Source organism: Tachyglossus aculeatus, chromosome 2 (assembly GCF_015852505.1).
Source record: "Tachyglossus aculeatus isolate mTacAcu1 chromosome 2, mTacAcu1.pri, whole genome shotgun sequence".
NCBI lineage: Eukaryota > Metazoa > Chordata > Mammalia > Monotremata > Tachyglossidae > Tachyglossus > Tachyglossus aculeatus.
The window spans coordinates 26,254,481-26,271,345 of record NC_052067.1 but is presented as its reverse complement, the minus strand read 5'-3'; the positions used below and the strand labels follow the sequence as shown (position 1 = coordinate 26,271,345).

The following is a 16,865-nucleotide window of genomic DNA, read 5'->3' as shown; positions in this document are numbered from 1 at the left end:
TCTAACAGTGGGAATGGTGGTCCTCTGAAAGGACTGTAGTCGTAGCATCTACTGATTCTTCAATCCCAACAGTCCTATGGACCTTATTAACCACGTGAATTACGGATGGTACATCTACCACAGATCAAACAAATGCACTCTTTCCTCCCACTCTTCTCTCTCTTTCCCCAGAAGTGAGGTTGGGAATTGCTGGTTTGTCCCAGTGACAAGGCTCCCTGTGCAGTTACCCTCATTACTACTCTAAGCAAAGATCTGGCAGAAATAGAGAAGAATGCATTGTCCCATTCACTGGCATGGCAACCATCCAGCAAGAGACACATTGTGGGTGGGAGAAGGTAACAAGTGCATAAAATGCGAATGGATTGGACAACAAAATCCCCATAAGCATTATAGTATCTTTCACAAGTCAAAAATGTTTCTTGTAGGTAGAATTAAACTCAGATTGATCACATCCACAGCCAAATCTTATACAGAAGGGAGCTGTCCTCATAGAGATGAAAATTGAAGTGAATGAGATTTCCAAGGAAGTGGGTGCAGATGGAGAATAGAAAGGAACCCAGACCTGAACCTTGAGGAACCCCAACTGTTAGAGGGTGGTACGCAGAGGAGGAGCCAATGGCAAATTTAAAATACTGTTAGTAAATCAGAGTTCAAAGTTGGAGACAATCACTGACAGGATGCATTAACATATGATTTACATACAAAATCTTATATTCTCACGAATTCTTTTCATGGTAAACCAGGTTTAATCTGCCTTCAAAGGCTTACAAGGCATTGGTTATTTTTAAAATAGCTGTGTGAGTCATACCCTACTAGGTAAATTACCAACGAAAGAAAAACAGTGCAAGAAAAACATTTTTCTGCTCCACAGTTCTTGGTTACCATCTCGTAACACAGAATATAAAAGTACAGTGAGGGAAAACACCATTGAGAAATCCATTGTTTGACTCCATAGTTATAGTTCCTTAAAATACAATACAAACCCAGGCCTATTATCCAGACTGGTAAGCTAAAGTTAACCTGGAGCCTTTGACTTCTCCTAAGTAGGCCTTATGGGATGGTGCGCCTCTACTGCTTCCATTTTCCCACCCACCTACCACCCCCAGAGTCGGTTTTACTTGGCCTTTTTTTTGCGCAAAGACAATGCAAGCCTTTTCTCAGTTCATGAAGCCATTCATCCAGCAAGCCAGGATAAACATTTTTACCTCAACTGTGCATCTTCTCCTGTTCACATGGGTGCCCCTCATTTTCCACAGCAATTACCTTTTGGGGAAGTCTGCTTTGGGCCAGCTTAATCAATGCTGTGGGTAAATTCTTCAAATAAACGTATAAATAGACGAGACAAATGCACACCGACACTTGCCTCCGAAAATCTAGACGCCTGGCCACTACCATTCTTTGTACTCACTATTCTGCCTTCTGTAGCTTCTCCAAGGAGCCCTCCAAAAGTGATTACAGGAGACATACAGGCACAGTATAGGAAAAGAATCGAGGCCAGGCACTGCAGGCTTAATGCATCCTTGAAGTCACTCAAGAAAAAAGGTGCTTTCCTTTTGATGTCAAGTATCAAACCACCAAAAAGCCTAAATAGGTGAGATGAAACTCGTCAAACTGTACACTAAAGGATTCTAGCTAGTTTAAACTAAAACTGTGGGCTATAAAACACTGCCAGTGCCTACTGTTTGTCAACACAGAATTTAAAATCTAGCTTAAATCATGAAACAAACTGTACAATGTATTATCACTTCAATCCAATTCAATGATGATAAAAAACACAGATTATGCTAAATTTGGTACAGAGAGAGAAAAGAGGTGACATGTTATGGGCTAGATATTGAAAAGACTGCTAGTGTCCTTTTACGTGCCTGTGTACTGATAAACTGCAAATGGAGAATAAATAAGGCAAATGGGAAAATTAGCCACCCACTCATAAAAATGGATACAAATAATTCTAAACAAACCAAGGTGAAAACAAAGCTGGCAGGAAGGTAGTTTTAATCTCATTTCTCATTGAATGTGATGTGTTTTAAATACATGCCCTATGATAGATTGAGAAGTTTTGAAGAATCTAAGCCCAAATAGCAAATATATATATTGATGTCAAGAATATTTAAAAAATAGATGCACATAATCAAATCAGGAAAAATAAGCATTTTGGTTGTCTACATTTTCCTATTTACTTAGCACTCAAAATTAAGAGTCACTGAGGAAAACAACTTAAATTGATAATCGAAAAGGTAAATAGTGGAATATCTACAACATGATTTTGGAAAAAAAAGACCTGGAATTACTTATTCAGAAAAAGAAAAACACCTCATGCTGCAAAAATTGAATTAAAGTAAAACAAATAATCTTCCAATTAGCCATAGGCTTTCAGGAAGAATAACTATATGGTGGGGGCTTGTGGAATGCCATCAAGACCATCAGCTTTCTTGCTTTCCCTAATCTGAGGGTAAGCAGGGTATAAGGAAACAGCCACAGCCAGACCAACTATTTCAAAGAGAAAGTCTTCATCACACCCTCAAAAGTAAAATACACTCAATTCTTCACTCCTCCATTAGGGTATAAAATCCTCATGGGCAGAGATCATATCTTCTGCTTTTACTGAATGTCCCCATTTCCTATGGGTAGGTTCTTGGTCCTGAAGTTTCCAGCACCAAGAATCAACCTTGTTCCCAACAGGAGATTCCATCATCTATCACCATATCCTGAAGCAGGAGAAGCAGCGTGGCTCAGTGGAAAGAGCACGGGCTTTGGAGTCAGAGGTCATGGGTTCAAATCCCAGCTCCACCACTTGTCAGCTGGGTGACTTTGGGCAAGTCACTTAACTTCTCTGGGCCTCAATTCCCTCATCTGTAAAATGGGGATTAGGACTGTGAGTCCCACATGGGACAACCTGATCAACTTGTAACCTCCCCAGCGCTTAGAACACTGCTTTGCACATAGTAAGCACTTAATAAATGCCATTATTATTGTTATAGTCTCTAGTATCTAGTTACAGTGCTCAGCACAGAGTGGGTACTCAGAAAGTCCTGGTGATGACGGAGTACATGCTTAATTGTAAATGATCTAACAATTAGTTACCATACATTTTCCTTGTTCATGTTGCCACTTCAGGTCAATTACTAAAATTTCTAACAGTTTTTCCTCTGATAGAAAAACCTAAACACTTTTCTAAGCAAAAAATTGAGAACTGAAGACTTCATTTAGTACAGATCTTGCCATTTCTTCTGTGGGCACAGAAAAATGATAATCCCTTTTCCCACCTTCCTGTAAAATGCAGGTACTGTAATATTAAGATATATCTAAGGTTCATATAACTTCCAATAGTAGTTATATGCTATTCTATAGGTGGGCATATATCTGAATCTTTTTTTCTCAAATCTGTCTGCAATTTAAGAACTAATTTTTTAACTGGGAAATTTTCCTCATAACTGTACCTCCAAGAGTCATTTAGGTTGCAAAGACTAATTAAGCTCTCCCGTTAATTTTTGTCAACAGTACAACACCAAATCATGTACTTTAGATATTTTCAACATTATTCCTTACTTTGTGCATAGGTGACATCATAAGCTAAATTGCAGCTCATTTTCCTGACTGATGCTTATACAAAATGTCTTGCAAAAATAATTTGTATTCTTTTTAAATATGTTGATTTCAGCAGTGCAATGTTTTCAAGATCTAGCCCAATATTTTTCAATTTACCACATCCAATTGGTAGCAGTAAGTTTGCATTGATGTGCTCAGTCCTAAAGTTATGTTTAAAATTTATTGGGGGGGGGCAAAAAATCACTTTAAAAGAAAAAAAAGTTTGTAGCCCTTTAAATTATTTTTAAAGTAATATTTAGAGTTACATAGAAGGCAGTCCAAATCCAATAAAACTATACAGTTTTACTTTCTTCAGAACTAATATTTTGGCAAGTAAACACACCTTCCAGTCCTCTGCAACTCAGGTCCAGAATGATGGCCCTCCTCTTTGTGGATCTCACCTGAGGGAGTAGATCCATTTGGAAATATAGGTACCTTCCTCTTTTCCTACAAAGCAAAACAAGCCCATTCCTCTTTAACCTTCGACTTCAAGGAAAATAATCAATCTCATACATGCAGGTGGCATGATAGAGTATAAGCAATCAATGGTATTTATTGAGTGCTTACTGTGTGAACAGTACTGTCCTAAGTGCTTGGGAGAGGACAAAACAACAGGATTGATAGTTGGGTTTCCTGCCCACAACAAGCTTATAGTCTGGTCATGCAGCTCTTGTCAGGGCCCTCCCTCCCCCTCCCCAACGCCTTACCTCCTTCCCCTCCCCACAGCACCTGTATATGTGTTTGTACATATTTATTACTCTATTTTACTTGCACATATTTACTATTCTATTTAATTTTGTTAATATGTTTTGTTTTGTTGTCTGTCTCCCCCTTCTAGACTGTTAGCCCACTGTTGGGTAGGGACCGTCTCTATATGTTGCCAACTAGTACTTCCCAAGCGCTTAGTACAGTGCTCTGCACACAGTAAGCGCTCAATAAATACAACTGAATGAATGAATGAATGAATAATAACATTTATGATGCTTGGCAATACAGCTCAAGTTACTATTAAAGGTATCTACTATCCTGGAAGAAAATGTCCAATATAAGTGTGTTCTTTATTAAATACCACATTCCTGAATCTTCCAAAGGCTCACATTTGGAAATGCTAACAGGGAATGTGTCTATTTACTGCTATACTGTACTCTCCCAAGGGCTTAGTACCGTGCTTTGAATACAGTAAGCACTCAACAAATACAACTGAATGAATGGGTCAAATTCTAGGAGTTCTTACCTGGGAAGGAACACTTTTTGGTGGCTCAATACGTATAGATGGATCCCACTCTCCTGGAGGCAGGACTGTTACTTGGTCTAAAAATTCGTCGATTCCAGACAGGAGATCGTTTCGATCTTTTGCTTTATAGGCAACATCGTGGAAAATCTTTTTAAAAACATCAAATCTTTAGTTTGCCACAGAACTAAATCATAAAGGCTTCACATTTGAACAGTGCTTTAATAAGTCAACAAGTCTATGACTGAATGTTAATTCCCTAGGATTCTCATCCTAGTTATCCCCTCCGGGATTTCTACTGCAAAGGGTATCCCACTGCCGAGACCCCCACAGGACTCAGGAATACCAGTTGTAAACAAAATGAAAGGGCAAGTTTCAAGACGAAAAACAATGCAGCTGGAATGAAGAAAAAAATGTATGTGCTTTAAGATCATTATCTGTTTTGTGATAGGATTCAGAGAGTGTTAACCGGGTTTTATTAAATTTAAAGCTATAATTTCCAATATCTCAGATTAAAGGTAATCCCTAAACTTTTAAGAATTCAGATAACTGCTCCACCTTCCTAAACACCAAGAATTTGATTTCCCTGGTTTTTGAAGAATGTATAAATTTATATACATTAAAAACTCTGGGGCAAAATATAAGTGGAACATATAAGCATACATATGTAGGTCAATTTCCACTTTCTCCAAAATGTGAGTGAATCAATACAAAGAGATTATTATATTCATCTTGAAAAAGTTATATTTTTGAAAGATGCTCTTCATTTCACATCTAAGATAAAGAGGCCTGAAGAACTGCAATATCCAACTTAAAAACCCAACTTACGATTTTATAAAGTAATTTCATACTCTGCAGCAATCCTTTTACAAACCCTACAAGCTCCCTGCTTTGTGGCTGAAAACTGCATTTAGAAACAAAAAAGGTCTAATAAAACTAGTGAGGAAGCAAGAGTGTAGATTTAAAGAACTGCTTAAAAAAATTCCACCCAACCATTTGCACTTAAGATAAACAACTACCTATTATTCAAGATTTGGTTCAATTCTGTTGGATGATACTGAGAACTCATGGAAGGTTTTGAGTCTTAAGGCTAATGAAATATCAGTATGACATACAAAACGCAGCTTGATCACAAATCAAATTACGGTGCCTGAATCATCCCTTTCTGAAGTATCATTCAAAAAAGTGAAAGAAGTTCTTACTGATGCACATTTGAGTGTCATTTATTTAGCAAGCTATTACCCGGTTTTATTTTTTGATAGAATGTGATGAGTTTCTGAATTACTTGTTCATCAACAAGCAATGAGAAGCAATCAAATGATTTGAATCTCTACTCTCAAATTAAGCATAGGTTTATCTAACTTGGGGAAAATCCTGTAAGTTCCCTGCATCTTCACTTGGGCAGGGGCCCACACAAACTAAACCTACTTTTAGAGATGACAGAAGATAACCATTTGGATTTGTTTTGAGGATCCTCAGATGAAAGGTAAAATGAAAAAGACAATTTGCTCTATGGACAGAAAACAGCAATAGGAGTACAATTTATTCCTGGCTCTTTTTCTGCTTGGATGCAAAACCCCGGGTAATTTTTTTCTTTTCTTTGGGTCTCAGTTTCCCTGCTCCAAAAATGGAGGATACAATCTCTCAAATGAATATGGTGAATAAATGAATACGGTGAATATACATTACATGCAAATTCTACATTTGATTTTTTCAAACAATGAGATTTTAATACATATCAATCACCTCATCAGTCATTAGAGTAGCTATTGATCTTCCAATTTCATGGTACTGTGGTGCTTTGCCTGCTGGGCCCAGCAACAGAAATAAGAACCTATGGAAAGATCAAGACACAATAATGCATAGAGATTATATTTATTACTAACCATGCTGCTTTCAAGCTTACTATATGTAAAAGCACTGTGATAAGCCTTATAGTAGATACAAAATAACCATATCAGACATACACTTTGTCCTGGATGGGGCTTACAATCTAAAAAGTAGAGAGAGTATCTTATCTCCATTTTACAGATAAGGAAAGAAGGAACTGAGTGACTTAAGTGACTTAACTATTACTCTATTTATTTATTTATTATTACTCTATTTATTTATTTATTTTACTTGTTATTACTCTATTTATTTATTTTATTTGTACATATCTATTCTATTTATTTTATTTTGTTAATATGTTTTGCATTGTTCTGTCTCCCCCATCTAGACTGTGAGCCCACTGTTGGGTAGGGACCGTCTCTATATGTTGCCAACTTGTACTTCCCAAGCGCTTAGTACAGTGCTCTGCACACAGTAAGTGCTCAATAAATATGATTGATTGATTGATTGATTGATTAAATGACTTACCCAACTCACACAGCAGGCCAGAGGCAGAGCTGAGATTAGAACCCACCTCTCCTAACTCACAAATCCCAGCCCTTGCCACTAGACCATGCCAGCAGCTCCCAAGACATGGCAAAAGAAGGCTCACAAAATTTTGCTGAAGGACATAGCAAAAAGCACATCAAAGAATTCCTAGACACAGCGGTGAGGTTCTTATCCTTTGATATGAGAAAAAAAAAAAACTAATCTGAAAATGGATGGAATGTCTTTCAGCCTCACAGATTTACCCTTGAGGGCAGAGTGGCTGAAAAGTTGGGGGTTGAATTGTCTAATCACATCTGAAGGAAAAGGAAAAGGAAAATTGTCTAATACCAATGAAGGAAAATGGCCTGGAAGATCATAATTCCAAAACCAACTTTCAATTTAATATTAAAATTGGTAGAAAGAAAATGGTCTGGAAAGAAATTAAATCACATACTTTGCAGAGCACCCTACTAAGTGCTTGGGAGAGTACAATAATTATTGGGAATGATCCTGTTCTCAAGGAGTTTACAATCTAATGAGGGAGACAAACTGAAAATACATGACAGCTAGGACATGAAGAAAAAGTATCATTGGCAGGTACCACAGCATAAAGCTTTTACTATTATTTTTTTGTCCTACAATATTCCTCTTTACCTAGTTGAGGTTGCTATAAACACATCAAATTTAACAGCTTTTATTTCAGTGACCACAAAATTACGTTGCTTTTACATTTAATTCAGAATGCAACAGAAGATAAAACAATAAAAGGTCCTTCTCTACTCCAGAGTCACCATCCCACATCAATCTGGCAACAAACATTTTAAAAAAAGGTCACACAATTGCATTAAAGTATTGTACAAGACAAGGAGAAAATGTGGACTATATAGAATGAGCCAAGTTTGAGCTATTTTAGGTTGTGTGCATTTGTGTTACATCTATGACTTCTAAATTAATTGTCTGTACAGTCATTCACACCTCTTAGCAATAAAATGTAATTCTTTCGATGCTCAAAAAGCAACATCCCAGACTGCTGAACAAATTCAGACTGGCTTTAGAAGAAGGTAAATAATTTATGGGTACATCTTCATTTGGCAACTACAATCACAAACCCAGCATGATTTTTTTTTAGAAAGGTCCACAAATAAAGTATTTAAATCAACCCAATGTTAGTGTTAGTGTTAATATTCCTTGCTTGAAAAACCCAGGGCTTATGACATCCTCCCAATAGATGGTTCCTGAACCAGAAAAAAAGTTTTGCAATTTATCTGAATAAGACTGCAAAAATATAACACATCTAAGCACACCAAAAATGCCTCTCTCATACTTCCATACTTCGGGGCAATGTATGTTAAGTAGAAAGAGGACTCGGCAAACTTAGCTTAACTCTGTATCCATTTCAATCAAAAACGGAATTTAAAAATGACCTTGAAAATGATGAGTAGATATTTGGGCTGTGATCATGTTGTATGTTCTATATAACTTCCTTGAGGGTAGGGACTGTTATCCTCCTAGTTTTAAATATCAGGGAGTTAGAACAGTGGTCTACGCTCAGTAGGCATTCAATATGCATCATTAATTGAAATGAACCACCTGCTTCATTGTGAATATTCAATACAAATGATTAGACACCACAAGATTTCTGGATAAACATAAATTGACTAACAAAACTCAGAATTATCCAGAAAGTGCCAAACAAGATATTTTCAAAATAAGGTATACTTTGGTGATAAACAGTTTTCGAGGAAAACAAGCTTCACTACTCCAAGTGGCCACTGCTGCAGCAAACAGAATACTAGGTTGGATACTCCATTAGCTTCATACAGAAATGGAAATTCCTATGTTCTTATGAAACAAAACATATGAACAATAGTCCTGCCTTTCAAGGTCTACAAACAGAACATGTATACAAATATCCACTTGCGGTATTTTTTAATAGTATTTATTAAGCGCTCACTATGTGCTGTCTCTATATGTTGCCAACTTGTACTTCCCAGGCACTTAGTACAGTGCTCTGCACACAGTAAGCGCTCAATATGACTGAATGAATGAATGAATGTGCTAGGCACTGTAATAAGTAGTGGGTTAGATGACACTAACTAGACTGTGAGCCCTTCTAGACTAAGAGCCCGCTGTTGGGTAGGGGACCGTCTCTAGATGTTGCCAACTTGTACTTCCAAAGCGCTTAGTACAGTGCTCTGCACACAGTAAGCGCTCAATAAATACGAATGAATGAATGAATGACACAGTCCATGTCCCACCTGGGTCTCACAGCCTTAATCCCCATTTTACGGATGAGGTAACTGAAGTACAGACAAGTGATTTACCCAAGGTCGAAAAGCAGACAAGTGATTTACCCGAGGTCGAAAAGCAGACAAGTGGCAGAGCTGGGATTGGAATCCAGATCCTTCTAACTCCCAGGCCCATGCTCTATCCACTAGACAATGCTGCTTCCCTACCACGATCTGTTGTCAATAGTGAACATTTCCAAAACATGATCTCATGACCAAGGCAGAAGTCAGAAGGGAGTTGATTTAGAATGCTTTACATGTTTAAAATCTTTCAGCGCAGCACAGTTCAGCCTAGCTTGGCCAACAGACTGAGGCATCTAATTTGTTTTATGACCAGAATGGTGCTGTTTCACTGCCTAACTTCTAGGGGGGAGAGCCAAGAAGAACCCGGGCTTTTATTTACTTACTTACATATACACACACCTCCCCGCCGCCAACCAAATCGTCCATAAGTACCAGTGAAACGCTGGTACTTGTAGTTCTAGCAGCACAGAAACACAGTGACATGCAAAGCAAGTACACACACTCAGCAGTGCTCCAACTAAAATTCTACTACTTATCAGTTTTTAGACCCTAAAAGGAAGTAGGAAAGGAGTCACATTAGGGAAGGCTGAAGAAAGGGCTGAAATTCATCACTAGGTTTTCGGGGTCTGGTTTGACCCAACCAAGGGTCTCGGGTAACATGGTAGACCTGAACCTGGGCCACTCAGGTGATAAAATGTTTTGAGCACTCATTGTGTGAAGGATACTATACTAGATGTTAGGCATAAAGTAAGTTTTACTAAGTGCTGAGTTATATAAGAGACGTGGTCCCTGCTCTTCAGAAATTGACAAGCTAATGGGAAATGAAACAAATTAAAATAATTTTATTTTATGGCCTATTTTGAAAGTTTCTTTACCTTGTTGGGACCGGGACTTCAGTCAGTCCTGAGAGGAGAACAGCAGGAGCTAGCCGCACAAATGCAATGATAGGTCTTTCCAAAAAATCTACTTCTCCCACCAAAACATTTGATGCCTCAGCCCCTGTAGGTATTTTCCTCATGAAGTTCATGTCAACCTATTAGAAAAATGAAAAAAAGTACAAATTTTTGTATTTTAAAAGGTGCACAAGAAAGGCAAGGGGGAGGGGGGGAGGAAAAATTTATTTGAAAAACCATATACTATTGAAAATTTGTGATTTGATGGAAGACAAAAACAACGACACTATACCAAAATTTTCATACATACACAGGAACCAGAAAGACAAATGTGAAATGCAAATAAAATATGTCTGTCAACCATTACTTTAAATTTTGAACTATATAATTACTTCAAGAGCCTAGTAATGCCGCAAATAGTAATGATACAGGATATCCCAAATCAATACAGTAATAATGACTCAAACTCATTTGAAAGGACAGAAATATTTTTCTGTTGAGTATGTATTGTTGAACAATGAAATCACAAACAATTAAGGATGGTTCATGAAATTATACACAGTTTCTGGAAATCGTTCATTTAAAAATTTTTCTGAGGAAAGAAATCTAAATTTACACAGTACGTGTCTTCAAGGATCTCAAAGCATTTTTTGATTCTTCTTCTTTCCTCTGGGAGTTGAGCGGGTGAGAGTGGGGGAAAAGGAAAACTGCTCACAATTTTCATTCAGGAGCCAAAACCAATGGTGATTAAGTGTTCTTCACAAGAAATGTCATTTTTCTGTGTATAATTACAGAGGAAAGTTACAAAAGTGATGCAGCAGTTGAACTTGAGTTTCACAAAAGGCACTATACAACCACGCACATGGCTAGCTACCAAAAAAACCCCCAAAAACTAAAAAACACCACTTACAGCGGGCCTCTTGAGTCCCACACCCAGTGTGCCACAACTACAGTGCCAAGAGGTAGACTCCTGCCCAGTAAGAGACAAGGAGGAATACACAGGGAATAGGCCAAGCAAAATATTAAGATCATGACAGAGGAGAAAGAATAAATGGTGCTTCTATGGTTAACTGTGAACTATAATGAACTGATTAGTGAAGAACGTTTCTCCATATGCCATAAATAGCAGACTAGCATCTAACCATCTTAAAGTGGAGAAGCAGTCATCAATCCACCCACCTCCACCAGTGCATCCGACCCCAATCCTTCACATCTTATCAAAACACTTGACCCCCCTCCCTGCTTTCCTCCCTGATGGCCATCTTCAACTGTTTGTTCTCCAATGGCTTCTTCCCCATTGCTCTGAAATATGCTCATATCTCCCCTATCCTAAAAAACAAAAACAAAAAAACCCAACAAAACCTTTCTTGACCCTATGGCTCCCTACAATTTTTGCCCCATCTCCCTCCTACCATTCCTCTCCAAACTACTTGAGCGAGTTGTCTACACCCGCTGTCTCAAATTCCTGTCCTGGTCCAATTCTCTCCTTAAACCCCTCCAATCTGGCTTTCACCCATCATCTCCAAAGCCGCCGCCCTCTCAAAGACCACAGATGATCTTCTTGCCGGGTTCAATGGCCTCTACTCCATCATAATCCTCCTTGACCTCTCAGCTGCCTTTGACACTATCCTTGACACCACCCCCCTTCTCCTGAAACATTATCCAACTTTGACTTCTCTGGCACCGTCCTATCCCGGTTCTCCTCTTACCTCTCTAGCCGTTCATTCTCAGTCGCTTTCACGGGCTCCTCCTCTGCCCCTCACCTCCTAACTGTAGGAATCCCTCAAGGTTCAGTTCTGGATCCCCTTCTATTCTCCATCCTACACCCACTCCCTTGGAGAACGCATCCGCTCTCATGGCTTTGACTACTTCTTCTTCTTATATATTGTGCATATGGCTTTAATTCTATTTGTTCTGATTATTTTGACACCTGTCTACATGTTTTGTTTTGTTGTCTGTCTCCCCCTTCTAGACTGTGAGCCCGCTGTTGGGTAGGGACCGTCTTTATATGTTGCCAACTTGTACTTCCCAAGTGCTTAGTACAGTGTTCTGCACACAGTAAGCGCTCAATAAATACGACTGAATGAATGAATATAGATGATTACCAAATCTACATCTCCAGCCCCAATCTCTAATCCTCTCTGCATTCTCGCATTTCCTCTTGCCTTCAAGACATTTCTACTTGGATGTCCTGCTGTCACCTCAAACTTAACATGTCCAAAATAGAACTCCCTATCTTCCCACCCAAACCCTGTCCTCCCCCTCACTGTAGACAGCACCACCATCCTTCCTGTCTCACAAGCCCATAACCTTGGCATTATCCTTGACTTCTCTCACTCATTCAACCCACATATTCAATCTATCACTAAATCCCGTCAGTTCGACCTTCACAACATCGCTAAAATCTGCCCTTTCCTTTCCAAACTGCTACCTTGTTAATATAATCACTTATCCGATCCTGCCTTCATCACTCTATCAGCCTCCTTGCTGCCGTTCCTGCCTCCTGTCTCTCCCCACTCCAGGTCATACTTCACTCTGTTGCCTGGGTCATTTTTCTACAGAAACATTCATTCCATGTTTCCCCACTCCTCGAGAACCTCCAGTAGTTGCCCACCCACCTCCACATCAAACAAAAACTCCTTACCATTGGCTTTAAATCACTCAATCACTTTGCTCTCTACCTTACCTTGCTACTCTCCTACTACAAACCTGCCCACACATTTTTCTCCTCTAATGCCCATCTTTTCACTGTACCTCAATCGTCTGTCACTACCAAATTTCACCCTCATCCTGCCTTTGGCCTGGAACATCCTCCCTTTTCAATTACTCTCCCCAACTTCAAAGCCTTATTGAAGGCATATCTCCTCCAAGAGACCTTCCCTGACCAAGCCCTCATTTCCTCTTTTTTCTACTCCCTTCTGTGTCACCCTGACTTGCTCCCTTTATTCACCAGCCCCGCCCCCAGCCCCACAGCACTTATGTACATATCTGTAATTTCTTTTATATTAATGTCTGTCTCCCCCTCTAAACTGTAAGATCATTGTGGGTAGGGAATGTGTTTGTTATACTGTTGTGTAGAATTCTCCCAAGCGCTTAGTTGAGTCAATATCAATCTCAATCAACAGTATCTATTGGGTGCTACTGTGTGCAGGGCACTGTACTAAGCACTTGGGAGAGTACAATATATAGCAAGGCAAAGTTACAGAGTATCAGATCACAAAACCTGTTTTACAAAGCAGCACTTTATGATCTTTAGGTTCAACTTTTTGCAATTTTTGTGAATCGAAGTTAAAATATGTATTGCCATTATGAGAAATCCTTGGATTTATACCTAGTTAGCTCTTAAAAACTGAATTACTGTCTAAATGTGGTTGTCAGAACCAATTTTTATTAATAGAGCTAGAAGGTAAAACACCTTATTTGTAATTAATCAATCAACAGTATATCTTTAGTGTTTACTCTGTGCAGAGGACTGTACTGAGCATTTGGGAGAGTACAACAGAGTAAGTGAACCCGATCTCTGCTTTCAAGGCACATTTTTACTAATATTATCCAAATATTTACTAGACATACCAAAAGACTAGCTGACTTTTACTTCATGAGAAATAAACTGGCGATGTCCACCCTTCCTGGTGTTTCCCTTCCCTTCCCTTTCAATCAATCAATCAACTGTCAACTGTCTACTCCATCCTCTCCACTCCATCATTTTAAAGTATTTAAAAATTTTCCCATGACCTCCCTCCCCGTCAATCACTGAGCACCTACACCACGCTGAATACTGCTCTAAGTGTTTAGGAGGAAATAAAAGCACACTTGCCTGCTCCATGGGAGACAGTGCCAAAAAGGAACCAGGATTGTAATAAAAAAAAAGATGTGCTATGCTGTAAAGCTGGAGCAGGGTGTAAATTTAGAAGTTTTTTTTTTATTAAGTTCCATTTGTCAACTCAAAATCTCAAGCCGAGGACTGCCTTTCAAATCCTTTTTTATGGAGTAGGGTTTTAGGACTGTCAGTTAATTCAGAGGTTTAAGGAAGACAAGCTACACAAAATACTCACAAAATCATGCCATTAGACAAATGGTTTTCAAAAATATTTCACCCTAAAATACGTTTTAAATCATGTTGAGAGATGACTACATGAAAAATGATTTTAATAACTAGTACATTCCTCCCTGGTAATTTCCTCTCTCATAGGCAAACTGTTTCCTACAAACATAATGATACTTAACCAATAGTTGAAGAGGGTGTTTGGAGATCCATGCCTTTACCTATCCAGGGAGAAGCATTATGCTTCCCACTGACACTTCAGATATTACTGACACCACAAGACTGTAATTCTGAGAGTACATTACAGCCCAGGAGAGACAGATTCACTCGTGTTGTAACATGATTCCCAGAATTAACTTTCTAGTGGTGGTAGCTCCAAAACAAATCATTGTAGTTCAATGTGGACATGAGTTGCACAATACACCTACAGGTAGGTATAGATAGAAATGTTGTATCACTTATGTAACCTTGTCTGTATAAACCAAATGAGTAATGATTCTGTGACCTGCAGCCAGCAGCTGTGACTACAGTCTCTTTCAGAGAGGGTTTGAAAGGAACAAAAAGCACCAGGTTTCAAACCCTTCAAGGTTTATTTCTTTTCGTGTTCAGGGACAGGTCCTCCCAAAGAGACCACCCTCTACTTTTAGCTTCGTATTTCTTTCAGTCAGCAGCACTGCTTCATAGCATCCGTCCCCACAGAAGTGGGTCGAGAGGGAGTTTAGCCAATGTGGGAAATTCCAGGGGTTCCTAGGCTTTGGGTTAGTAGAGGTCTAAAACCTTTATCCCATTCTGGTGAGGTGACAGTCCATTCCCACTTCCCAGCTAGAGTGTTAACACTTTCTACATAAACTATGGGCAACATTGAATATAACCTGATCAGCCCATCTCTTAGAGGGGAACGGCCTCCTCCTATATAACAATACTTTTACTTTTCCTCCTGTCTCCCATCTATTTCAGCTGTAACTTACAACTCCTTTTGCAGCACCCAGCTTCAGTATTCTGAATCTGAATCCGTAAAGGGAATTTTCTAGCTGCAGATCTCCCCAAATCTTGTTTTTTTCTTTTTTTGACATAGTTCTTCCTTTGTCTCCTAGCACCCCAACTCTCCAAGACCTCATCTGATTGGTTCTCCCTGTATTATGGTCCGCTGTCTCTGGGAAAAATAAGTTACCCAAACAGAATTGTTATGGGCGCTAGTCTGGTTCACTCTCCTTTTCCTTCTAAGGAGCCTTATTTAAGAATTAATCCTAACAAACCCAGAGCTGATGAGCACTCTAAAATTTCTTCCAACCAGTCTCTCTTGGTCAAGGCTTTAGAGTTTCAAAGCAAGGACTCAAAGTTCTTGAAATTAACTTGGTTAAAGAGTTCAGATTTTTGAGGATAAAAATCACATGAAATAATAAGGCTTGGAGGTTTCCCTCCAGAAAAACACTTCACGTTATCCAATTCACTTCATCTACTTAAATATTTAGTTACCTGTGGAGAATAGTACTTAATGATACAATTACCTTGCTGAAGTCAACTGTGCTATTTTCTCGGCTTCCTCCAGTTCCATTACCTTTAACTTCTCCACCTTTGCTAATGTCTAAATTGCCAGGTGCTGACTGTGGAGAGGCCAGAATACCTACACATAAAAAAAGGCACACATTCAAAATGGTAGACAGAAAATAGACCATGCAACAATACTGTGCTTATTACCTTGAAAGTGATGGCTTGCTAAAAGCAAATGTGCAAGTCAACACAGTGGCTTGGATTAGTAGGATAAAAGCAACACAGCAGTCTTATTTGAATCTTGAATAAAATTTTTAAAAAGTACTGGAAATAGTGCAATTTCCCAAATGAGTGCTATATGCAAAATGTAAACAAGGAGAAAAAGGACCTGGGCAAGGGAATAATTTGGGAAGATGGAAAATGCAAACAACAAGAATGATTCAAAATATTATTGCTAGGAAAACAAAAATTGTAAGATTTATACACCTGAACATTAAAGAATAGACAAATATAATCCTATGAAATGGAAACTTAACTTCGTTTAATATAATTAACTCAGTGTTGAATTTGAATATACAATTCACCTCTTTCAGAGTTTTATATTACATTTTTTAATGTAAGCAAGGAACTATATGGAAGTGGACCTCCGTTTGAAAATTAACTGTCAACACCTTGACATTTACAAGGATGCTTTCAAACCAAGACCTGAAAATTTTCCCTATTTTGAAGGCTATAAATTCGGCAACATGGAATTAGTGAGAAAAATGGACATTAAACTACACTCACTGGTGGAAAGGGGATGGGCATGTGTGTGTAAGGAACAATTTGGGGCCTACAAAATCCCACAAAGCATCTATCTCATCCTCGGGAATCCAAGAAAGCCAACCTCATTTGCAGCTGCACTGAATATTTTTAATTTACAAAATGTTTCTCTTCCAAAATTATCA

The 16,865-nt window shown here is 38.7% G+C and overlaps 1 protein-coding gene across 2 annotated transcripts in view; it reads right to left on the bottom strand.

The window, feature by feature from the left end:
- Positions 1-16,865, bottom strand: part of SLC4A7 (solute carrier family 4 member 7) — a 130,386-nt gene that overhangs the window by 27,123 nt on the left and 86,398 nt on the right. For both annotated transcript variants that reach the window (XM_038759797.1, XM_038759786.1), the window contains 6 exons: positions 15,936-16,051; positions 10,365-10,522; positions 6,566-6,653; positions 4,823-4,969; positions 3,932-4,035; positions 1,409-1,583 (listed from right to left, as the gene is read on the bottom strand). In XM_038759797.1, the coding sequence (XP_038615725.1) occupies positions 1,409-1,583; positions 3,932-4,035; positions 4,823-4,969; positions 6,566-6,653; positions 10,365-10,522; positions 15,936-16,051 (788 nt within the window). The remainder of the gene's footprint in view (positions 1-1,408; positions 1,584-3,931; positions 4,036-4,822; positions 4,970-6,565; positions 6,654-10,364; positions 10,523-15,935; positions 16,052-16,865) is intronic.